The sequence below is a fragment of the Hemitrygon akajei genome, chromosome 23 (genome assembly GCF_048418815.1).
Source record: "Hemitrygon akajei chromosome 23, sHemAka1.3, whole genome shotgun sequence".
Taxonomy (NCBI): domain Eukaryota; kingdom Metazoa; phylum Chordata; class Chondrichthyes; order Myliobatiformes; family Dasyatidae; genus Hemitrygon; species Hemitrygon akajei.
The window spans coordinates 19,066,254-19,091,602 of record NC_133146.1 but is presented as its reverse complement, the minus strand read 5'-3'; the positions used below and the strand labels follow the sequence as shown (position 1 = coordinate 19,091,602).

Sequence of the window (25,349 nt, the reverse complement as noted above, 5' to 3'; positions counted from 1 at the left end):
CTCTCCTTACATATGGAATAATAAACAACTCCGGCTGAACAAAGTCTTTCTTCAAAGGAAAAATAAAGATGGTGGTCTAGCTTTACCTAATTTTAGATTCTATTACTGGGCAACTAATATATAAGGAATATGACATTCTGGTCATATTATATCAAGAGGGACGACTGTCCACCATGGACTTTACTAGAAGCTCTATCGGTTAAAATGACTCAATTATTTCTCTTCTTGGATCTTCTCTTCCTTTACCTTTCAGTAAAATTACTGATAACCCAGTTCTTAAAAAAACTTTGAGAATCTGGTTGCAATTTAGGAAAATTTTTGGTTTGTCTCATTTTTCCCTTTCTAGTCCCATTCTTTGTAATTATTTTTTTCTACCCTCTACTACTGATAAAGTTTTTATAGAATGGAATAGATTGGGTATTTGACAGTTTTTGGATTTATTTTTTGATGGGAACTTAGCGTCATTTGGGCAGCTGTCCATCAAATTTGGTTTACCCCAAACTCATTTTTATGGTTACCTTCAAATTAGAGATTTTCTGCGTTGTCAATTGGCTACCTTTCCTTCAAGTTCAGATAAGAATCTCTTAGATGATATTTTAAATTTGATACCTTTTTTTGATGGATCAATCTCTAATATATATAATAAACTGCTTATGTTTATTATATATATGTTACAAATTTCACAAATATGCTGGTGATAACAAGCCTGATTCTGAAGTCATTGGGTATATTTAAAGCAGATATTGATAGGTTTTTGATTAGTGAGGGTGTCAAAGGTTACAGGGAGAAGGCAGGGAACAGGGCTGAGCGACATAATAAATCAGCCATGACAGAATGGCGAAGCAGACTCGAATTCTGTGCTTCCATGGTCCTAGACAGACACTCACTGCAGACAGACCACCTTAAAAACCACAAAAATCAGCTTTATTACAATCAGTTGGCTGGAAGGCCGCCCCCATATGGAGTTCATGACCCTTGGCTCCTCGTGGTTCCAGCTCTTCGCTCTGTACATGGAGCTGCTGTCGGGGAGGTGAACAGACTCACACTGCACCCTGGAGCCCTCTCATGGGCGGAGTCGGTGGTCCACTGATGCCCACTCAGCCTCATCTGAAGCTTCAGCCCAGGGTGATGGCTTGTACCTCTCCAGGAAGCACCTCCCTACCGAGGAGTGGGGAGGGGGGGGGGGGGGGGTGGCCAGCTACAACACCACCGTGGCACTTGCCACAGGTTCCTGCAGCGCTGTTCACCGCTGAAGCAGACTTCATACATGACACCCCCCCCCCCCCCCCCACACCACTGAGCTGCAGCTCATCAGCGGGAGGGGGCACAGAGGAATAGATGAGGGGGCATAGTATTGAGGAAGGTTCACTGTCCTCCCAGAGCCTCCACCTCTCTCCCACCACCCATCGTCCACTGTACAAGAGGCCGGCTGTGGAGCCGGCTAACTACCCTCCAAAGAGGTCTTTGACTGCACGTAGACGAGCGCCTTGTCCTTCACCGCTTGTATGCGCTCTGCATTCCCGTGCTTCTTCTCATAGTCCAGGTAGCGCTTGAAGAAAAACTTGATCTTCTTAGGAGCTGCCTTGAGGGTCACAGCTCTGTCCAGGAGGTGCCTACGGGACAGGAGGGAGAAAGGACGTCAGTCTGTACTCAGAGGCCACAGGTTTTCCAACCTCAGAGACACCGGCGCCCTCTAGTGACCGACTGTCAGGCCTCCAATACCTCACAGTAGGTTAGGGGCGGGGGAAATTCACCCAACTTCTGTACTCAATATTTAGAAAAAAAAATATGGGAGGTTATATTGAAGTTGTATAAGATGTTGGTGAATCCAAATTTGGAACAATGCGTACATTTCTGGTCACCTACCTACAGAAAATGTTATAGAAAATTTACAAGGTTGTTGCTGGGATTTGAGTTATAGGGAAAGGCTGAACAGGTCAGGGCATATTCCTTGGAGCATAGGGGAATGAGGGAAGATCCGACAGAGGCAAAGTATATGAAATTATGAGGGGTATACACAGGGTAAAAGCCAGAAGGTTTTTTTCCGGAACTGGAACGAGAGGTGGTAGGTTTGGAGTGAAAGGTGAAATGTTTAAGGGGACCTGAGTGGGATATTCTCCAGAGGGTGGAGAGAGTGTGGAACGAGCTGCCAGCGGAAGTGGTGATTCCAGCATTTAAGTGGTTTGGATAGGTACATGGATGGAGGGGTAGGGTCCAAGTGCAAGGTGATGGGACTATACAGAATATGTTAGTGTGGTTTAAATGGGCTGAAGGGCCTGTTTCTCTGCCGGAACGCTGTTCTAATCTTTGAGAGCAGGAGGCTGGAGAGGGTGTATTGTCTGAGGATAGGAGTAGTTGAAGAGGGGGTGTATTGTTCTCCTTCCTCAGACAGTTGGGAGTGGGGGGAGTAAGCAGGAGAACGTCCAGTCCGGCTCGCAGTATTGAACCGGAGATGGGTCTGATTAGTCGACGCTGTTGGTAGGCAGGTGCTGAAGGTGACGTTGCTCTGTGAAAGGGGCTGCATACCAGGTCAGCCTGGTTTGTCCCTGAACTATGCAACAGGCCCGGGTAATGCCGACACGTTTAACTTGTCAGACTAAGGGTCAGTCAAAGGAGACCCGGCGCCACAGAACTGGAACATAGTCAGAAGGTTTGGGGAGAGACTGGACACTGCTGTCCCTGAGCCAGTGTCCGGGTGGGGAGTTGCCATGGGGAGGAACAGGATAAAGAAATACAAGGTGTGGGGCGACTGAAGCCTCAGGGTGTGTGAGTGACCGAGAGTTTAACCTGCTGGACGAGGACTGAGAGGCTGGAGCTGTGGGTGGAATCTGGCACAGCAGCAGGGATATTGGAACTGGTACCAGCTTCACTGACTTGGCACAGAGCCCCTTTGAGCAAGTCTAAATCACAAACAAGAGAAAATCTGCAGATGCTGGAAATCCAAGCAACACACACAAAATGCTTGAGGAACTCAGCAGGCCAGGCAGCATCCATGGAAAAGAGGACCAGTTGAAGGGTCTCGGTCTGAAACGTTGACTGTTTACTCTTTTCCATAGACGCTGCCTGGCCTGCTGAGTTCCTCCAGCATCTTGTGTGTGCTGCTTCGAGCAAGTCCAACCCACCTCACTTCTTCCTGGCTGCCAAACTTCACCAGCATGTCGATGTAGACCGACCACAGGTCCGTGCGCTTCGGGTAACTGCTCAATGTGTTCTCAAACAGAGCCTTCGCCCGCTCTGCGTCACCCAGTCGGAAATCCAGCTGTGCAAACTTGACGATGACATCAACATCTGAAACGGCAGGGGAAGGGACTGTAAGGCCAGGACCAGGTATGGAAACTGGAACAGGACACGCTGCATGTGGGTGCAGAGGACATTTACCAGGATGCTGCCTGGATTAGAGAGCACGTCTTCGAGGATAGATTGGGCAAGGTAGAGAATTTCTCTTTTGAGATAAGGAGGATGAGAGGCAACTCGACAGAGATGTAAAAGATGATAACTAGCCCAGACTGAATGGCCAGCCAGACTTTTAACCTGGGTGGAAATGGTTAATATGAGGAGGCATAATTTTAAGGTGATTGGAGGGAAGTATACATAGGGAAGATGTCAGAGGAGGTTACTCCAGTTTCCTTCCACAGTCCAAATACGTACAGGTAAGGGTTAGTGAGTTGTGGGTATGTTATATTGGTACCAGGAGAACGGCAACTCTTGTGGACTTCCCCCAGCGTGTCCTAGGATGCAAATAACACATTTTGATGTACAGGTGACAAATAAAGATGAGCTTTAATCTTTAAGATACTCAGCTCACACCAGCCTGGCCAGTGGGAAGGAAGTAAATTACAGGAAGTTTCCATACACAAAGTGGAAATGCAAGCCTCTCACTCTCAAAGTCCAGAGGTTTAATGGACCACCCCTGGACGATCAGTTTTGCTGGAAGAGGGAAAGGAGTGATGTTTGAGATGTAATCGGCCAGTGTCTGGTTGCCTGAAGCAGCTGGTTCAGGAGATAAATGATGTTTCCTTATTAAATCCTCTGAAACGATAACTGAAGCCCGTCCCAATCCAGTAGACAAGGACCCACAGAACTTCAACCATGCACTGACAGCTCCCTGGACAGGACTATTAGGAGCGCCAGAGATTCTGCAGATGCTGGAAATCCAGAGCAAAATACACAAAATTCTGGAGGAACTCAGCAGATAAAAAGGAGGAATAAAGATGTTTCAGAGAGTCCCAGCCAAAAACGGTGACCGTCTATTCATCTTCACAGATGCCACCTGACCTGTTGCGTTCCTCCAGCAGGATGTTTAGGAGCTTTGGCAAACAGGAGCTGATGAAATGGAGCCAAGTATGATTTACACCCCTTTTCCCACACCAACTCCGACTTACGCTCTTTCTTTGGTAGACACTTGAGAGCTCTCTGCAGTAGGGTATGGCTGCCGTCGCTGCGGCCCTGCTTCAGGAGAAAGGCGGCATAGCTCAGCCAGACGGCGCTCTCTTGACGGAACCGCTTCAGCATGGTGTTGTACAAGGCATCTGCTTGCTTGTAAAACAGAACACACAGCACAGCAGATTATACAATGCTTGAAATTACATTCAAATTACACCAGCCTAGTGCACAGGTGACCACTTCCGTTAGCTCCAGCAACACCAGACCCCCCCAGTAGAGTCTGCCAGAGTTCACAAATGCACAACGGCCTCCATCTACTGAATGTGTATAACTAACGCTGGGCTGGGGCAGGTCAACTCCAACCCTGAAGGGAATTTGTGACGTTGTCTATCTGGGGAAGGCAGCATCAGGAATAAACACCAACAGGAATGTGGGCATTTCTTATACCCCCAGGGGTAACATGTAGAGCTTCACTTTGTGACTAACCGGTTCCTTCCAAGTGTGAAGGAGGTGCTTTGTGTCTAACCTATGCCGCTCCTGGCCTGGCTGTGGTTGACCAGACAGCATAGGGAGAGTTTCACTGTGTGTCTGACCTTGGGAGTGTGTGATGGGACGGTGTAGAGGGAGTTTTGTGCTGTCACTCACCTGCTGGTGTGTGACGGGACAGGGTAGAGGGATCTTTATATTTAAGGCCTTTTCCCTTGCTGCAGCAGGGTCAGGGAAGGCCACATCATCTCCACACCAAGTTCTACAACTGCTCCAATGGAAACACATTAAGGTTTCAGTTTGCACCCTGCCCAGGGTTCAGTTTCATTCACCAGCTGGAGACGGAAAACACTTCTATATCCCAGTGAGGGGAGAAAGAGCTCCTCACGGAGCCAACTGATGGCCGTCCCATCTGCCCCAAAAAACTCCTGAAGTAGAAGACATGGCCTTGTATCCGACCATCCCGCACTCCCTTCCTGCTCATATTCAGGGTAACAGTTACACAGTCTGCAAAAGCCCAGCCCAAACGGGATGGCACACCAGTAAATGTCTGCCTACCTTGTACTTCTCAGACCTGGTGTAGATGTTGGCCAGTTGCTGGAAGACTTTCAGGGGTTCACTGTACTGTACAGCCCGTTCGAACACCTTGGCCAGTGACTCCTCTGTGCCGTAGAGATTCTCCAGGTTGAGCAGAGCTACCCAGATGTTCAGCTTCTCTTGCTCCTCCCTGGACAGGCAGAACAACAACTTAATGGTGCAAGGGGAAACCTTTCAGGGGAACACGAGTGGAAGAACTTCTTCACTCAGAGAGTGGCGAGAGTGTCGAGCAAACTGCCAGCAGTAGCAGCGGATGTGGGCTTGATGAGAATACATGGGTGGGAGGGGCGTGGAGGGCTATGGTCCAGGTGCACTTTGGTGGGACTGGGCAGAATAATTGTTTGGGACAGAATAGATGGGCTGAATGGCCTGAACAGACACATAGGGCAGCATTCGAGGAAGGAGGCCAGACAGAGAAAGTGATGTTGCCAGGATTTGAGGGAATGAATCACAGGGAGAGGTTGCTAGGATTTTAGTTCCTGGAGCATTGGAGACTGAGGGATGATCCTAACAACGTTCATAAAATCATGAGGGGTGAACGTACTCAGTACTTTTCCCACAGAACAGTACAGGCCCTGCAGCCTACAATATTGTGTTAACCCTTCAGCCAACTGTAAGATCAATCAAACTCTTCTCTCCTATATAACCCTCCAGGATTTGGGAAATCACGAACTAAGAAGATTTAAGGTAAGAATTAAAAGTGACATAAGGGACAACTTCTTCTACCTAGATGCTGGTCCCTATATTCAATCAGCTTCCCACGGTGGTTGGGACAGCTACATATAGGAAAGGTTTGGAAGATACGAGTCAAACATGGGCAAATGGGATATGCGTCTCATTTGCCAAGGGGCCTGTTTTTGTGGTGTTAAACTGGAATTGAAATTGGTTAGACAGAAAGGTGGTTTCTATCCAGACTCTAGATCACAATAATAATACCGTGGCTGCGGACTGGTTTGGCCATGGTAAGGACAGCACACAGTGATACAGTGGTTAGCACAGCTGCTTTACACCACCAGCATAGGGCTCAACCATTGCCACTATCTGTAAGGAGTTTGTACGTTCTCCCTGTGACGGTATGAGTTTCCTCTGGGTGCTCTGGCTTTTCCCCCCACATTCCAAAGACATACGGTTAGGGTTAGCAAGTTGCGGGTGGGCAATGTTGGCACCGGAAGTGTGGCAACACACTTGCCCCCAGCACATCCTCAGACTGTGTTGGTCATCGAGGCAACAACACATTTCACTCGGTATTTCAATGTACATGTGACAAATAAAGCAAATCTTTATTTGAGGGTGCAGATAGAAAGGGGATTTTTGTTTGAAAAAGTATTTTTAAAAGAACAAGTCACATAACTGAGCTAGTAATTGAGGAAATCATGAGATGGAGAAGATTAGACAGGTACTGAAAAACGATGAGGACAGTGGATTTGCTGATCTCTGATCAAGGGTCTTCAATTGGAAACATTAGTAGTTTTTCTTCCCACTGATGCAGCCTGACTGGCTTAGTATTTCCAAAATCCTCTGTTTAAATTACAATCGCAGGGCATGAATTACTCTTGGGATAGATGGCAGAACTCTTCCATTCTGTGAAAGGATAGAGATTTGGCCAGGGTTTAGAGGACAGGAGTGTGTGGGGTTCAGGACTCCATCTATCCCCCTCCAGTGAAGGGAGGAACAATCTGAGCTGGGCCCCCCCCCCCCCCCACCACCTGAGGACCACAGAACCTTGCACAGCCCTTAACAGACGCTTACCTGAAGGAGATGGTTTTCAGAGCTCGCTCGGCCACAGCTCGTGCTTTCTCGATCTCGGTGGCGTGCAGGTGGAACGCCATGTACTGCATCCAGACAATGGAGCTGTTGGGGGAGCTGAGGACCATGCGATCGAAGTCGTCTGCTGTCTGCGGTTGCCGAGTGGGGTCCATCAACTGTTGCTCCGTCCGTTCCAGCTCCTTCTCAGCCCGCCGCTTCCTTGTCTCCTTCTCCTTCCGGCTCAGTCTGGGCTGCAAGGTCAGAATCCCACACCCTGAGCAAAGACCAGCCTCCCCTCTCACACCCCATTCCCCAATCCCATGCCACTTGGAGATCAGGGACCCACCAACTCTATCAGTTGAGGACAAGGAAGGAAAGGCGTCTTCCTAACCCACTGAGGCAAACTCACAGCCCCCCCATGCCCAGCATTACACCTGCACAATTCAGGAATCTTCAATGGGTTACGGGTCACATATGCTCTCCCACTGCTCACCCTCAAACCCACCCCCTCCTCAAATCATCTACTCCACACCCACCATGGGCCCCCCTCTGTGTTTCTATGCCTCCTTCCCCATCTCCCTCACTACTCCAATCCCAAACACCTCAGCCACTACGCGCCCCACACCCGCTGGAGGTCACACCTCACCCTGGTCGCCTCTGCTTACTGTTGCTCCCCCTCTGTCCTTTGTTCCCTAGTGTTCATCCCACCCCCATTATCTCTAGCACTTTCTCATTTGCCCTCCTTCTGCGTCTGTCCCCACTGACTCTGTCGCCCACTTGCTACACCTCCCCTGACGGACCTCCACCCCACCCCTTGCTGGCTGAACCGACTCTCCAGGTGAACAGACACAGGACATTGTTTACATCTGGAGATACAACACAGTACCAGGCACTTCTGCCCCAGGGAGCCCGTGTTATACAATTACACACATGTACGACCACTAGCCCACATCTGGGAGGAAACCAGAGCATCGGAGGAAACTCACAGTCACATCATTACCAAGCTTTTTATTCAATGATTTCTGAATTAAAATATTTTAACTCCCATGATTTGAATTCATGTTTCTAATTCATATTCTAAGTTTCTGGATATATCTTCATGAACCCCTAACGTAATACCTCAGGCATTAATATCCCCATCCCCCCCCCCCACCATGCTGTCTGGAGGTCTCCCGCCTGGTAACGACCTCCTAAATCTGTCCAGTACCTTTCCAGTGAACCACGTTATTTCCTGTCGTTCAGCTGGCCGCCACAACTTGAGTGCCCTCTGATTCATCACTGGTCACTCTGCAGAGGGCGGTCACCCCTCCCTTCCCCACAGCCCGCACCCCCCACTGATCAACATCGTCAGCACGGGCAGCGAAGACGGCATCGTCCTACCTCAGTGTTCGCGCCCTGTTCCTCCTCACTGTCTGAGCTCAGGTCTTCCTCTCCCTTCATCGCGGGGGCTATGGTGCTTAAACTCGCACCCCAGGCAAAGCTGCTGGACAGCTGGAGTCTGGGTGCCTTCGGTTTTGGCTGCTCCTGTTAGAGACCAGGGAAGAGGAATGGAAAGATGTTATCTGAGTGTCTGTGATAATAACCCACAGAATAAAACTGAAGCAAGTGCCACAGGTTTACTCTTCGGCCATTGGTGACCTTCCCAAGGGGCCTCGACACGGGACTAAAACTACGAGAGAAGTTAAGGCTCCTGATGAATTGTACCCAGTCACAGCTTTGAGTGGCTTCACACATCAAGGAGAATAACTCAGGCAGAGTGAAAAACCATGGGTAAAATCGACATATTTCACTGTATGCTTTGATACACATGTGAATTTCTGAGAATGTAATCTTAAATTTCACAAGTGCTCACGAAGCAGATGGGGTCACGTTTGATGCAGAGATTCTCCCAATCTAGGCCAAAGTTGTGAGGGAGTGTTGACAGCGCCACTCTCCTTCCTCATGCCTCTGCAAACACTAAATTCTCAATACATTTCTCTCACATTACAATGATGAGAAGGTTTGAGCTTCTCTGGAGAATGAAGCAGTGTGGGTATTGAGAGGGTAGGCCAGTATCAGGATCAATGTTATCCTTCCTTTGAAGTCTGATGATGCTCTGCAGGCTCGTGGCTTATCTGCGGCAAGAGCCGCATTCTCCAAATTGCTGACGGCAACGTGGGTGGGACACTGAGAGCTCCGACAGTCTTCTTCAGAAGCAAATGCAGCTGGCAGCTTCTTTTCAGGAAGATGTTCGACGGAGCTGGTCGGAGAGGAATCAATACAACAGAAATGGGTGCAGGACATTAAAGGGAGGTGAACGTGTTGAATGAGCTAGCGGCAGACATAGTGGATGTGGGTTTGATTTCAACATTGAAGAGAAGTTTCAATGATTACACAGATGGGACGGGTATGGAGGGCTAAGGTCCAGGCGTAGGTGGATGAGATGAGGCAGAATAATAGTTTGGCACAGATTAGATGGGCCTAAGGACCCATTTCTGTGCTGTGACCTGGTGATGCTTTAACTGAGAGGAACAGCGTGTTGGACCAGTGTTACAGTCTCGCGAAGTTAATCGTAACCCAGTCCTGTGCAGGGGTTATAAACCATGAGGCTCACCTTAACGTCACCATCGCTCTCCCCTTCTTCCTCCCGAAAGTAGACACCTAATCCTCTATCACGCTCCTCCAAGCACCGTTTCTTCGTTGTCTTCAACTTTTTGGAGAGCGGCTAAAAGGAGAGCAAGCACAAATGGAACCAGTGTTAAGCTAAAGCACGGTGATCACGCCACACATTCATGCAGACGGCAGGACTAGCCAGTAAAGTGGTTCAGAAGGTAGGTGGGCACTGGGGTTGTCAGTGAGGTACAGGATTGTACAGAATACCGATAGGCCACAATGTTCAAAGTCCTAGTCACCACTCTACAGGACGCAACAGCACCAGTTGTACGTGGGGCAAGATTCACAAGAACGTTGCTAACTGGGGAATTGTAACTCTGAGAAGCTGACTAGGCGGTTGTTGTTGGGACTAAATTAAAGCAAAGGGTGATTTACCCGACATGTATCAAGTGATGATGGGTTGAGATGGATGAAATAAACAAAGCAAATGCTGGAACTAATCAGCAGGTCGGGCAGTATCTTATGACACAAGAGACCATTCAGCCCACACAGCCAATGCTGGCCTTCAGAGCACTCCCATCAAACTCAGTCTCTTTTACTTTCTGCAACCTAGTCTCCCTCACATGATCACCATCTCTCCCAGTTCTCCGGACAGGAGCCGACATAGTGGGCAGTGTAACTCATTGGCTGGCATGTCTGGTGTGTGAGGGGAAACCCACGGGTCACAGGGAGAATGTGTAAACTCCATACAAACAGTGCCAGAGGTTAGGATCGAACCCGGTTCAGTGAAGCTATGGGGCAGCAACACCGTTCCATCCGAATAATTTAATGTGGAGAGAAACTAAACTAATACAAACACAAAACACTGAAGGAACTGAGTGGGTTAGGCTGCACCTATGGAGGGAAATGGTCACAGGATGTTTGGGGTCAAGTTTCTTCACCTGGACTGAAGTGGTGTGTTTAAACTATCAGTAATGCAAGAGATTGGCAGATTCTGGAAATCTTCAAAGAAACACAGAAAACACTGGAGGAGCTCAGTGGGCCAGGCAGTACATGGAGGGAAATGGAGAGTTGACATTTCAGGTCAACACCCTTCACCAGGACTGGAAACAAGTAGAGTGTACAAACACCGAGTCCAGCACCTGGTCCCTCTCCGAATCTCTCCGCTTGCGTTTCCCGACCTCAGCCACCTCCACCTCAGCTTCATTCATCTCCTTGCACAACAAGCCAAGCGACGCCGGTAGCAGGTCCGGCTTCTTCGTGTCTCGAGGGAGAAGTGAAAGTCCCACATAACCTGCCTGGTCCATGATGCTGTAGAGAGAACCAAAAGAAATCCATCAAACAAGTGAACGCACATGCAACAGGAGACCCCTTAAACCAGTGGTCTCCAACCACTGGGCCATGGACTGGTACCGGTCTGCAGCCCGGTGGCTGGGGGCCACTGCCTTAAACTCTGCAGGCCTGTGCATTAGACTGCCCCACTGTAGCCTTTCCAGGCTCAAATACCCTTGTGGTTCCTCATGGGTGCCAAGGAATGATCCCAGAAATGATGAACTTCAACTAACTGATCTCCTTAAAGGAAGGTTACAGGGAGACACCCAGAATCAAACTATTGAGGAGAAATGTTCTCTATTGGCAGATCATGGGTTAACCTGAGAGAGAAGTTAATAACAGAATGCAGAAACTGGATTTTTCAATTGCAGCATATTTGCAATGCCACCCCTGCATCTGTGGGGCCCGACTCAACAGGAAAATAAGGTACTGGTGGGTGGGGGAGGGGGAAGAATTACTAAGCCATCCAGAAGTGGGATGACCTGGGTAACTCTTACAAAATAACCAGTACAGGTACAGAGTTTCAAACTGCCTCAACCGTGCTTTTAAGACCTCAGCATCCTTTCCTCATGCTTCACACATTTCATCGGCATGGCTCAATCCCTTCACCGTAGCCACCCGCAGGGTAAGCATCAGCCATCCATACGATTGCTGAGCCCGAACCAGAATCGCACCCCACCCCCAAACACACGCCAGTGGTGTCTTCACCATGGCAACGGCATAGTCACCGCTCTCAGTGCTTCAGCAGTACGGAGGGAGCGCCAAGCCCAGGAGCTCACCGATCCGTTCGAATCTCCACTGTCAGATTGTGAATGAATCTACAACATCAGGTTAACCCACGATCTCAAAGCGTGAATCCCTCCTAAAACCGAAGAGACGGGCTTAGTCATCACTTTTCTAGACCAATGAATGGTAATTTAGCCAGCTCAGCTCACACACTCCCATGTATCTCCTACCTCAGTACTTTGACTGTCACCAGTTTTCCCTTTGGGATATGTTCCTGATAGAGTCGGTTATCGTTGACCAAGTAGTCAGTGATGTGCTGATACTGAACGAGACCCGACAAGGAGGCTGACAGGCTGAAATATAAAGATCACAAGCTGAAGGAGGTGCACAGCCTGTCAGTACTATAATGCACATTCGCATACTCTGATTACACACTCAATACCTTAAACCACAGGCTGCCACCACTCACTGGTAACAGGCTTCTTTGAGAATAAGTGTGAAGTGGGAAATAAATTTCAAGTCTGCACACACGAACTTACAGCAGACCTCAGAAACGTGTTTCCCTGCAGTGTAGGTAATCGGTTGGGCCAGAGGGACCCGGGGCACAGATTCTCAGATCAAAAGTCGAATCAGGGAGTCAGACAGTAGAAACAGGGAGTTAGTGCTTTGGATCAAAGATCTTTCATCAGACCTGGGGACTAAGGAAACAAGTCCGTTGTACATCACAGAGAGGGTGGGGAAGGGACATACAAGACCAAAGGAATGCCTCTGTTGGACTGCCAGGACTGACAATGGGAGAAGCTGCTGATGAAGCCATCTCATTGACAGCTCAGTGAGGACAGTCAGGGAGAAAGAACACACGGCAGAGGATGCAAAAGCTGGGATGTGGTCAGCTCTGGCAAGTTAGGCCACACTAGTGAGGGAAAAAAATCAAAGCGAGGATTACAGATGGACGATCTACAGCTGAACTAAAGGCATCATAGATTCAGAGTCATAGAAATAGGACCCTTGGCCAATCTAGTCCACACCAAACTGTTATTCTGCCCAGTCCCATCGACTCTGCCTGGGCCATAGCTCTCCATACCACTCTCATCCACACACTTATCCAGATTCCTCTTTAATTTTGCAATTGCAGTTCAGTCACACACTCTGCAAGTCAAGCATGGGGTTTGCTGCTAGAACCCATACTGGGGTTTGATCAGACCGTGCAGCTTACAGTCACTTTCTCCTGAACTGTAACACATCATTCTACATTTTGTTGTTGTTTTAACACTTGCACTGCAGAAGTGACCTGTAAGGAACGGGTGTGCAAGACAAGTTTTTATGTATTGTACCTTGGTATAAAGTCATGAAAATAGAAGTGTTTTACAGATTTACTTTGCTGTCACAGCTGGGTGTCAGTACTTTATAATTCTACAAATCTCCCTTCCATCACACTCAGACTGCTGTTTGTAGAGCATTTCTCAAGCCTGTTCCTTCTCTCTGCACGGTTCTAAGCTCTCAGAACCAACACTATCCCTGTGCATCATCTGTCTGTCCACTTGAGAACCTCTGCAACCTTTTCCCAAAATGGAGCTTAGACAGTGCAAAATGGAACCTGTATTGCACACTGCTCCTACAGATCAATTCATTATAATATAACAGTGGTTAAACAGTAAATGAGTGCAGAATCGCAATCAAGAGAAGATATGCAGATGCTGGAAATCCAAACAACACACACACAAAATGCTGGAAGAACTCAGCAGGCCAGGCAGCATCTGTAGAAGACAGTAAACTGTCAACATTTCAGGTTGAAACCCTTCATCAGGACTGGAGAAGAAAGATGAGGTCAGAGTAAGAATGTGGGGGGAGAGGAGGAAGAAACACAAGGTAGTGGGTGCTAGGTGAAAGTGGGAGAGGGGAGGGGTGAAGTAAAAGAGCAGGGATGTCAAATGGGGAAAGAGATGAGGACTGGAGAAGGAGGAATCTGATGGAGAGGACAGAAGGCCATGGAAGAAAGGGAATGGGGAGGAGCACCAGTGGGAGGTGATGGGCTGGTAAGGAGATAAGGTGAGAGAAGGATATGGGTATGGGGAATGGTGGGGTGGGGGAGTGAGCATTTCCAGAAATTCATGAAATCAATGCTCACGTCATCAGGTTGATTACCCAGACCGAATATATGGTGCTGCTCCTCCCATCTGAGTGTGGCCTCAGCATTGCAGACATGTCGGAATGGGAAGTGGAATTAAAATGGGTGGCCACTGGAAGATCCTACACAGCAGGTGCTCAGCAAAGCCGTCTCACCCGTGTTCAGAAGGCCACAATGGGAGCACTGGACACAGCAGATGACCCTAATAGACTCACAGGTGAAGTGTCAGCTCACCTGTAAGGATCGTTTGGGAGTGAGGGAGAAGGTGTAGGGACAGGTGTAGCACTTGTTCTGCTTGCAAGGATAAGTACCAGGAGGGAGATCAGTGGGATGGGATGAATAGACAAGTGAGCGCTCCCAGCCGAAAGTAGTGTGGGGAGGGGGGGGGGGGGGGAAAGGTGTGCAGATGAACTTGGTGGTGGGATCCCGTGAAGATGGCAGAGGTTAAGGGGGATTATGCACTGGACGCCGATGGGGTGGTAAGTGAGGCAAAGAAGAACCCTACCCCTGGTGGGGTGGCAGGAGTATGGGGTGAGGGCAGACGTGTGTGAAATGGGGACGATGCGGGTGAGGGCAATGTTGATGGTGGAGGAAGGGAAGCCCCTTTCTTTGAAGGAGGACATCTCCTTTGCTCTGGAATGAAAAGCCTCATGCTGAGAGCAGATGCTGCAGAGGCAGAGGAATTGAGAGAAGGAGATGACGTTAGGGTGGGAATAGTCCAGGTAGCTGTGCTAATCCGTGGCTAAAGAGTGCAGAATAATGTGTTACAGTTACAGAGAATGTGTAGGGCAGGGAGAAAATAAGATGCAAGAACATAACGAGGTAGATTGTGAGGTCAACAGTCCATCTTATTGTACCCAAAAAACAATCAACCGTCTTATAACAGTCTGGTCGTGTGCGCTTTTAGGCTTTTGTACCATCTGTCTGATGGGAGAAGGGAGAATGTCTGGGGCAGGAGGTCTTTATGACAGACAGACATACTTTATTGATCCCGAGGGAAATTGGGTTTCGTTTCAGTCGCACCAACCAAGAATGGTGTAGAAATATAGCAATATAAACCCATAAATAATAATGTAGATTATGCCAAGTGGAAGTAAGTCCAGGACCAGCCTATTGGCTCAGGGTGGCTGTTATTGAGACAGAAGTGTAGACGAAGTCTATCGAGGAGAAGCTGGCTTCCATGGTGTGCTGAGTTGTGTCCACAAACCTCTGCAGTTCACTCATGGTCACGATTAGAGCACGTGCTACACCAAGCCAATATGCACCCAGACAGGATGCTATCTATGGTGCATCGATAGAAATTGATGAGGGCCAAAGGGGACACGCCAATTTCTTCAGCCTCCCAAGGAAGCTGAGCCGCTGCTAAGCTTTCTTGGCTGTGGAGTCAACAAACTGTGGTTGGACCAGGACAGGCGATTGGTAATGTTCACTCCGAGGAACTTAAAGCACTCAAACCTCTTTACTTCAGCACCGCTGATGTAGACGGGAGCATGTGTACCACCACACTCACTGGAGTCAATGACCAGCTCTCTTGTTTTGCTGACATTCAGGGGAAAGCTGTTGTTATGATACTATGTCACTAAGCTCTCTACACTGACTCATACGGCCCGCTACAGTGGTATCATCAGCAAACTCACCTGACAAAAACTCCAAGCTCTCCGACGTCTTTGACATAACCCCTCAGAATTGCCCCCTTCCGGAGGTGCTTGACTGACTTAATCTCTGGATCGCTCACCGACGGCTTCTTTTCAGGGAAAACCCTAGAGGGATCAGACTCACATCAGCATGGAAGACAAATACTCACAAAACAGGAGCAGGAAGGTAACTCTTAAACAGAATCTCATTGAAACACAGGAACAAAGGAACACCACACGCAGGACCTCATAATAAGGAGCACACCATGCCTGTTTAGAAATAACGATAACTCTCATATTTATGCATCGAGGTTCTTGTACAACCCGCAAAAAAATCCTAATATTAAGCAATTTCTAAAAATATTTTCAAATGCAAATTAATTAATAAACATTTGTTTGTTTCATTTTGCTTCTAATTAGCAGCACCATCCTCTGGCACTTCATGTGATGGAGATTACCACTGGTCACTTCATTTATTTTTGATCTGTTTTACATTGACACTGTTAGTCTTCAATATGGAACTGCTTAGTAAAGCATTATTCATAAGGGCAAGGAAATAACATAAGGCAAAAGTGACTTTGCAACATCCTTTAAATAAACCACTGAACTATGAGAAGCAAAGGTAGCACGCGCAGCCAGTCTTTTACCCAGGGCAGAAATGCGGGGCCACAATTTCGAGGTGATTGGAGGAAAGTATAAAGGGGATATTAGAGGTAGAATTTTTACACAGAGAGTAGCAGGTGAGAACACATTGCCAGGGTTAGTGATAGAGGCAAATACATTACAAAACTCTTAGGTAGGCACATGTACGAAAGAAAAGTTACAGGGAAAGATTGAACAAATCAGGTCTTTATTCTTTGAAGCGTAGAAGGTTGAGGGAGGACTTGATAGAGGTATTTAAAATTATGAGGGGATAGATAGAATTGACATGGATAGGCTTTTTCCATTGAGAGTAGGGGAGATTCAAACAAGAGGACATGAGTTGAGAGTTAGGGGGCAAAAGTTTAAGGGTAACATGAGGCGGAATTTCTTTACTCAGAGAGTGGTAGCTGTGTGGAACAAGTTTCCAGTAGAAGTGGTAGAGGCAGGTTCAGTATTGTCATTTAAAGTAAAATTGGATAGGTATATGGACAGGAAAGGAATGGAGGGTTATGGGCTGAGTGCAGGTCAGTGGGACTAGGTAAGAGTAAGCGTTCGGCACGGACTAGAAGGGCCGAGATGGCCTGCTACCATGCTGTAATTGTTATATGGTTATAAAAACAGAGGGCTAGGTTAATCTTAAGAGTAGGTTAAAAGGTCAGCACAACATTATGGACTTGAAGGGCCTGTATTGTGCTCTATGTTCTAAAAAACTCATACAATGGACCAGTAATTTATTTGAGCAGCAACCCTATTTCCCAAGGATGCTGGACGGCCAAACGTGTACTGTATATCATCCCTTCATGTCACCAGGTTTAAACTCTGGGATTCCCTCCCAATATCATTGCGAGAGCACCTTCACCTGATGGACTACAGCGATTCACGAAGAAACCTCACCATACACCCCCAACCTCCTCTTCAAGGGCCTCTAGATGACAAGTTCCACCCTGCACACACATAGTGGGCCCCTGACTTACGAAAAGGATACCAAGTGCTGGAGAAGGTGCAAAAATCATTTACGAAAGTGAAACAAGAACTGAGAAAGCAAGAAGACTTTTACTCTAGAAATAGACAAGACTTCGTAGTTTTTTAAAATTATTGAAGGGATTTTCAGGATAGAACATGTCTTCAAGTGTGCAAGGAGATAAGATTTAATATGGAATTCGGGAGTTTCTTCATTCAGTGACGTGGTGGGTAAGCAGGTTAGGTCATTTAAAAGGGTGGAAGCTGTATATGAGAGAAAAGGAACAGAGAGGTAAAGTGTTAAGAAGAAATGAAGAGGAAAAGCCCAGGGGAGAGAGGGAGAATGGCTTTTAAATGTTGTATCTTTTACTGAGTTCAATGTATCTGTGAAAACTGTGCCCAGGTCTGTGAAAATTCCACATATTAGTGGGATTTTCAGTGTGTGAAACAAGAATGACTTTGCAAAATAATCCTGGAGTCATCACAATTGATTTCAGTTGCTCAGCAGTAAAACAGTAACCGTAGATACTGCGAGGCGTCAGTGTGTGGCTGGAGGGAGAATGGCCAACCTGGTTTATGGAGAGAGACAGTCAACAGGGAATTACAGCAGCCACGCAAGGCAGGGAAGGTAACTTCAACAAGTGTAGTTATTATAGTTCAAGTTTTATACACAAACACAGGGTTCTTCCGGGGCCAAGGTGAAAAACACATTACCAACAGCACACTGCACATATGTGCAAAGAAGCACTTATGGTTATGATTTGAGAAAGAAAAAGACAAAAATATAGCCCAGATCTCTGAGTGGCATGACCATAAGTCGTTCTGGTCTAGCTTGCTCTTCCACTGAGCAAACACTGGTGAGTGGCACCGAAGGGACGGACCAACCCCTAACCCAGTATGGATTCCAATGCACCCACAGAGCCCTGCTTTCTCCCACACCGCCATGGCGTCTCCTCTCCTGGGTGACTGCAACACACAACCCCGTGGCAAGGGTGCAGTCCTTGCCACAACTGAGGCAACACAGCTCACTGTTCCCCCCCTCCCCACTGTGGACCTCACCAATGAACCAGTGAACCAGACGTGCAGTATTCTACATTGTCAATGTCCAACATGGTCTTGACATCACAATAAAACCGTCCAAAACAATTACTCGCAATGCGTACCACCCAGTGGTACCCAAGTCCCGATGACAACAGAACGGTATTCAGTAAGTCCAGCTCCATTGCTACTGAGCAACTTACCGATGGGATAGTCCATCAGCATTTGATATTTGTAAAAAGGCGTACAAGACAAACAAATACACTGAGTGTACTGCCCTCCTCAGAAGGAAAAGAAGCACCTTCAATGTGGTAAAGCAGCTTAAAACAACTCATGGGAGTAAAATTAAGCATGTTTGACATCAGGTACGTGATCAGCTGTTGCTCAAAGGTGGTGGTTTGAGGACCCACTGAAAAGGAAGGATCAGATGCAGTAACTCAAGTAAGGATTGCAGATGCATTGGGGAAAGGGAGGGATATGGATAAGTGGCCTGGGGACTGCGAGGGAGAGAAGGGAGGGAAGGATACTCACCTGGATTTCCTTAGAGAGACTCCTAGCTGATTCTTATCTTTGGAAATAACACAACACCTAGAGAAATACAGAAGAGAGATTCGATGAGACACAAGTATGGAGAAATTCAGCTGATAATTACTCGGGGACCAAGAAGTGGACTCACAAAACCTCCTCCTCTCTTTGGTCCAACAGCCCCTCCTCACCTCTAAAAGTCAATTTATACCCCTTTCACTCTCACAAAAGCATGTCATTCAATGGGATCTTCTTTCACTCAGCTTTGCTTTCGTGCACTAACCTCATACCCCAAATCACTGAGTACCGACAGTCCCCATGTCCTGTTCTTGTTCCTGAGAACTGTCTAAACCTACAGTGTCAGAATCGTCTGGTTTCTGTAGTTACCCATTATGTATCACTATGCATACACTTGTTACCTTCCTTTATCACCTTCGTATATACTTACTGAATTCAGTCATTACTAACACCAACAGCTTGAAAAAGTAGTCATCATAACGCAGGGAGATCCAGTAACTAAAAATATCTTGTTAGCAAGGATGTAATGCTGAGGTTTTATAAAGCATTGGTCAGACTGCACAAGCAGATTTGGGCTCCTCATCCAAGGAAGGATGTGCTGGACTGAGAAGGTGCAGAGGAGGTTTATGAGAAGGATCCTGGGAATGAAAAGGTTAACATGTGTGGAGCTTTTGATGCCTCTGGGACTGTACTCACTGGAATTTAGAAAAATGAGAGGGGAGAGGGGAATCTTATTGAAATCGACCAAACACTGAAAGTACTAGATAGAGTGGATGTGGAGAGGCTGTTACTTATAGTGAGAGAGTCAAGGTCCAGAGGGCACAGCCTCAGAATACAAGGACATCCCTTTAGAATAGAGATGTGGGAGAGTTTCTTTAGCCAGAGAGTAATGAATCTGTACAATTCACTGCAATAGAGGCTGTGGTGGCCAAGTCACTGGGTATACTTAAAGCAAAAGTTGATATGTTCTTGATTAGCAAGGCATCGAAGGTTACAGGGTGAAGTAAGAGAAAGGGGTTGAGAAGGATCATGAATTAGTCATGATGGAATAGTCATGCAGTTTAAATGTGAAATACCCTTAGAGAGTAAGACCATATATTTTGGATATATACCTCAAGGATGATTGAAAAGAGAGAAATATTTAATAAATATACTGTTGGTGGCTGGTAAAAAGACTCTTACTAGGAAATGGTTATCACAGGAGAGCCCAACTTTAAATACATGGATGCAAATTACAATGGACATTTACAAAATGGAGAAGATAACAGCAACTGTTAATCATAAGTTGGAACAATTTGATTCATACTGGGAAAAATGGTTTAACTACATAATGCCTCATAGGCCTGACTTTATTCTCACAAATCAATGAATCTGTAGTAAAAAAAAAAATCACTCCCTACTTGTACATAGTTTTTTTTCCTTTTGCTTGTTTTTTCTTTCCACTCTATTCTATAAGTGTATACCTCAGATAAATATTTTGTGGAGATTTGTGATATATATGATTATATGATATATACGTACAATGTCTGAAATACATCTTATGGAAATGTTTGTATGATGATGAACTTCAATAAAAAATAAATGATTAAAAAGGAATAGTCATGCAGGGTAGGTTAAATGGCCTAATTCTGCTCCCACATCTTAGTTGTCTTGAATATTCTCAGTGACTGAACTCCCCACAGCACTTGGGTAGAGAATTTCACACATTCACGGCCTTCTGGATCTCACCTCAGACCTGAACAGATGACCCTTTACTTTGTGACTTCTGGTTGGAGAGGTCTCAGCCAGGAGAGTCTTCACTCCTTAGTCTACGTTACAGTATTTGTGCTGCCCACCACTGCGTAATGACCACAGGGTGCACTGTGCTCCCTTGCCCATACTGCTCCAACACCACCTAAACAAAACTACCATCGCCACCGACAAGGGAAGCCAACAGCAGGTCCCCCCAGCTCACATGTGCCCCTGGCTTGAAAATACAAACTCATCCTGTTGCTCTTCCAGGCACCCTTTACCAACTATCCCTGGAGCTTCTCCTCCTTTCTCCGCTCCTATACATAGTGAACTTTAGCAACCAGTCAGCACAGGTGGTGCCACCATACTGGAAGCCCAGGTGGGCGGGTGGGAAACGGGCTCGGTTTGCTGTTGGTGTGGTGTGTATTGTTCTGCTATACACTGCAGGCATGCTATGATGGTGTTGAATGTGTGGCAACACTCGCAGGCTGCCCCCGGCACATCGTTAGCTTGTACTGGTTGTTAACACAGGCGATGCATTTCACTGCAGGTTTCGATTATACATGCGATTAATAAATTAATGAACCTGAATCTGGAAAGAGTGCAACACTGACCCCTGCTGGCACAGACAGAATTGCAGCAGCAGAACGCTGATGCCCTCCCTGAGCTCCTGGCCACTCCAGCTGTGTCACACCACATTCCTCGATGCAGATGTGCCGTACCCACATCCCCAGCACTGCGATGCATGGCTTGCACCATTGCACCCTCCAATCCAGTGCCTTTTGCACTGTAGCGCTCCCCCGACAGAGAGACTCTGGTCACAGAATAATACAGCACAGAACAGGCCCTTTGGCCCATGATGTTGTGCCAAAATTTTAACCTATTCTGAGAGCAATCCCATCCTTCCCTCCCACATGGCCGAATGTATCTGTCTCTAGCACCAACCTGGCACTGCATTCCATCCATTCACCACTCTCAGCTTGACATTCCCCCTTCACTTTTCTCCAATCACCTTAAAATTATTCCCCTTCATATCAGCCACTTCCATCCTTGGAAAAGCCTCTGTGTGTGTCCATTCTACTTATGCCTCCTCTTATCATCAGGTCACTTTTCACCCTCCTTCTCTTCAAAAGGAAAATACCCACTTGCTCAATCTACCCTCCTAAAACATGCTCGCTGGTCCATGTAACATCCTAGTAAATCTCCTCTGCACCCTCTACAGCTTCCACGTTTTTCCCACAATGAGGTGACCAGAATGGAACACAACACTGCAATGTGGTCAAACAGTGTCTCCAGACTGGGGGCATGAATCAGTCAGGGAAGGGTAGTACTGGCCACCCAGAGCCAACAGGAGTGGAGGGTGCAGTCAGCCACCCCAGGCCCCACGGCTCCAACACCCACCTGACAAGGCTGCCTGGGACGAGTCCCTCCAGCAGCGACTCGCTGTACGAATCCGCCAGGTCGCACAACCCTGCCCGGCCGGTCTTCCCGAGGGGCAGGCCAACGACTACCCCAATGCCCGGGAGGACTTTTTTGATGGTGCCCAGAGTCACTGACCCTTCATCCAGCGAGCACAGACCTGGGGAAGAGAGTTTCAGGAAGTTACTGATTTAGCAAAGCACACAGGCCCAAACACCCAGAGTCACAGCGGGGTCCATCCAGCCTCATCCCCAGCCGAGGCTGCAGGGACAGAGCCAGTGTGGGAAATGCAGCAAAGCAAAGGTTAATGTACAATGTCCTGTGTATGTTACTAAAAAGGGCTTCTTTGGTTTGTTACGAGTAGGAATGCTTCTTTGTCTGTTAAAAGTTTCTCTCGCCGTTGTTTCACTTTAGAATGGCTGATATGGTAATTGTATTCACTTGTTAATCAATGGGGAATGTTATTGTGTTTTGTGAGGCTGGGACCTTGGGGGAGGGGTTGCGCGGGCTTGAGGAGTCCGGAGGGAGACGCCGAGGAAGGAGGACGTGCGCTCGGGAGACCACCGGGGAGTCCGAAGTGGGAGTTTCGGGAGGACGACCACCTAGGAGTCGAATGGTTCGCTGGATGAGCTCCACCGAAGTGCACTAAACTGACTGAATTTTGATAAGTTGGCGCCTTTTGTTTTTTCTTGTATATATATATATATTGTACTGCCTAATACTCTTTTAATTTTAGTAAACTCTTTAAAGTGTATGTCATACCGGTATTTGTTGTGAGTTTGATACTACCGGCGGGGCGCGAGGCATAAACTCGATTCTCACAGCACCTGCGTGAACGGGAGGTGGGTTGGTGTGTGGCTGGATTTCTTTTTCCCCTAGACATATACCAGCCTGTTGGGTAAGTGTTACATTTGTGGGGGGCTCGTCCGGGATTGGATTGTCAGGGGGCTGTGGAATCGCGCAGGTAGTGAGGGAAATGGAGAGAGAGAAAATTGTTCGCTGGTGCCGATTTGAAGGTGTACCGGTACAGTACGCATGCGTAGTGAGCGGAGTGGATTTTCGAGTTTCGGGAGACGCGTTAGTGCGGGGGTTAAGTTTGGTGAAGGGTATGGGGCAGGTAGAATTGGTAGCTCGACGGTGTGGTAAAGTGATGGAGTCTAGTTGGGTGTTGGTTCGTACGAGTGCTGACGTCAGGACGTTGGAACTGCCGGCGACGGTCAGTGTACCGGGGGAGGAGGGGCTGTGGGGGCTCCACACTCTCTCCGAGGATGAGGATGAGGAGACATTGGAGGAGGAGCTAGAGCTAGAGGAAAACCCCGGAGAGGTGGCAGGCACTAGCAAAGGGAGGAGGGAGGAGGGGGTCGTGACTAGGCCCCGCTCCCCAGGTAGGGTGGAAGCCTCCGAGCTGGCAGCTGCACTTAACTCCCTGGTGGGGGTGGCCGAGAGGCCACGGCTGAAGCTGGGGGTGTTCTCCGGAGCCAAGCCTACTCCGGACGGGGAGGTGGACTATGAGACCTGGATCGAGCATACGTCCTTGATGTTAGAGGAGTGGCCAGGCTCGGAGGAGGAGAAGAGGCAGCGATTGGTGGGAAGTTTGAGGGGTTTAGCAGCCAAAACAGTTCGGGAGTTGAAAGCTGAAAAGTCTGGGGCCTCAGTGGAGGAATGTATAGAAGTTTTGGAGGGAGCGTTTGGGTTGTCAGGGGAACCCTGGCTGCTTTTAGCAGAGTTCCAACGCCTGGAACAATGGAGAGGGGAAAAGCTCTCCGAGTACATATTTAGGATGGAGGGGATGCTCTCGGGGCTGCGGCGCCGGGGGGTAGTGAAGGCACCGGACGTGGCTAGCGTGAGGATGAGTCAGTTATTCAGTGGCTCTCTGGAGGAGGACAAGGTGGCGTGGACTATCCGGCAGGCTTATAGGAAAGGCCCCCCTCCATCGTTCGGGCAACTGATTAGAGAGGTGCGGGAGGAGGAGAGAGCGTTGGGGCGGAAAAGGGGCGCGGGCCTACGGGAGCGACCCTCAGTGATACAGGAAGTGGTGGCTGGGTGGAGGAATGACAACCCACTGAGGGGTAGAGAATCCCCTCTGGAGGGGAGGGACAGGGGAGGTACCCACTCTCAGGGGCGACCAGTGCCGTGGGTTGGGAGTGGGAGTCGTCCTGGGAGAGGAGGGGCGTCAGGCAGCGTGTGCTTTAACTGTGGGAAAGCGGGGCATTTCAGGCAGGACTGTGGGCGGCCGAGGGTGTGCTATAGTTGTGGAGAGGAGGGACACTTTAGGTGGGATTGTGAGAGACAAGGAGTTCCGCGGAGGACAAGCCCCCCGGCGACTAAGAAGGGGGAGGTGTCGGGAAACTTAGGAGAGGCTCAGTGAGGGAACGGACTGGAGCCTCTGGAGGAACACGTTCCCAGAGATCAGCCAGGGGACCACCGGGTGCCCACCCCTCTATTCCAGATGGGCTGGTAGGACCCCGTGCCAGTGTGGGTCTACGGATAGAGGGAGTTTACGCAAAAGCCGTTCTGGATACGGGATCGCAGGTGACCTTATTGTACCGGTCTTTCTACAACCAATATCTAAAGCATTTGCCCATAACCCCATTTGACGCCCTGCAGATTTGGGGTGTGAGCGAGGGTGACTACCCGTACGATGGGTACCTATCGGTGAGATTGGAGTTCTCGGAGGGCGATGTGGGAGTGTCCGAAGCTATTGAGACGTTGGTGTTGGTGTGTCCTGACCCGGTGGAAACTGGTGGGGCTGCCCTCCTGGTGGGGACTAATTCCCCCGTTGTGCGACGGCTCCTGGGAGCTTGTAAGGAGAAAGCGGGGGAAGACTTTCTGGAGACCCTCTCGGTGCATCCAGTGTTTCGAGCAGTGTTCGAAGAAGGGGTTGCCTCACTAGGACTGGACCCGGAGTGTAAACGCGGGACGGTGTGGTGTACGCAGGCGAGACCCAAGGTGATCCGACCCGGGGAGGTAGCACTAGTGATGGGGACCCCCAGATTCCCAGGAGTGCTGACGGGCGAAGCCCTGTTAGTAGACGCCCCGGACGATCTTGAAGGGGAGACACGATTTCCGGCGGGGGCGCTGGTGAGGCCCGAAGTGCAGAGACCAGGGGTGGTACATGCGAGGCGTATAGCTATAAGTGTCAGGAACACCACGGCAAGAGAAATCACCTTTAAGAGGGGAATGCCGCTGGCACATCTGTTCCCGGTGACGGTAATGTCTAGCGCACCGGTGAGGACCCCTAACGTGGAGGGATCGGAGCATCGAAGGAAGCTGACCGCTGAAGACTTTAACTTCGGGGATTCCCCTGTGTCGCCGGAGTGGAAACACAGACTAGTGGAGAAGATGCTGAAGATGGAAGCTGTTTTTTCTCAGGGCGAGTTTGATGTTGGCTG

The 25,349-nt window shown here is 48.5% G+C and overlaps 1 protein-coding gene across 2 annotated transcripts in view; it reads right to left on the bottom strand.

Moving 5' to 3' along the window:
* Positions 1–902: 902 nt before the first annotated feature.
* Positions 903–25,349, bottom strand: part of pdcd11 (programmed cell death 11) — a 75,199-nt gene continuing 50,752 nt past the window's right edge. For both annotated transcript variants that reach the window (XM_073027073.1, XM_073027072.1), the window contains exons 26-37: positions 21,940–22,117; positions 18,796–18,852; positions 15,628–15,750; positions 12,093–12,215; positions 10,947–11,115; positions 9,806–9,916; positions 8,593–8,736; positions 7,216–7,463; positions 5,428–5,596; positions 4,383–4,536; positions 3,123–3,288; positions 903–1,613 (exon numbers count right to left, since the gene is read on the bottom strand). In XM_073027073.1, the coding sequence (XP_072883174.1) occupies positions 1,442–1,613; positions 3,123–3,288; positions 4,383–4,536; positions 5,428–5,596; positions 7,216–7,463; positions 8,593–8,736; positions 9,806–9,916; positions 10,947–11,115; positions 12,093–12,215; positions 15,628–15,750; positions 18,796–18,852; positions 21,940–22,117 (1,814 nt within the window). In that variant the 3' untranslated portion in view covers positions 903–1,441. The remainder of the gene's footprint in view (positions 1,614–3,122; positions 3,289–4,382; positions 4,537–5,427; positions 5,597–7,215; positions 7,464–8,592; positions 8,737–9,805; positions 9,917–10,946; positions 11,116–12,092; positions 12,216–15,627; positions 15,751–18,795; positions 18,853–21,939; positions 22,118–25,349) is intronic.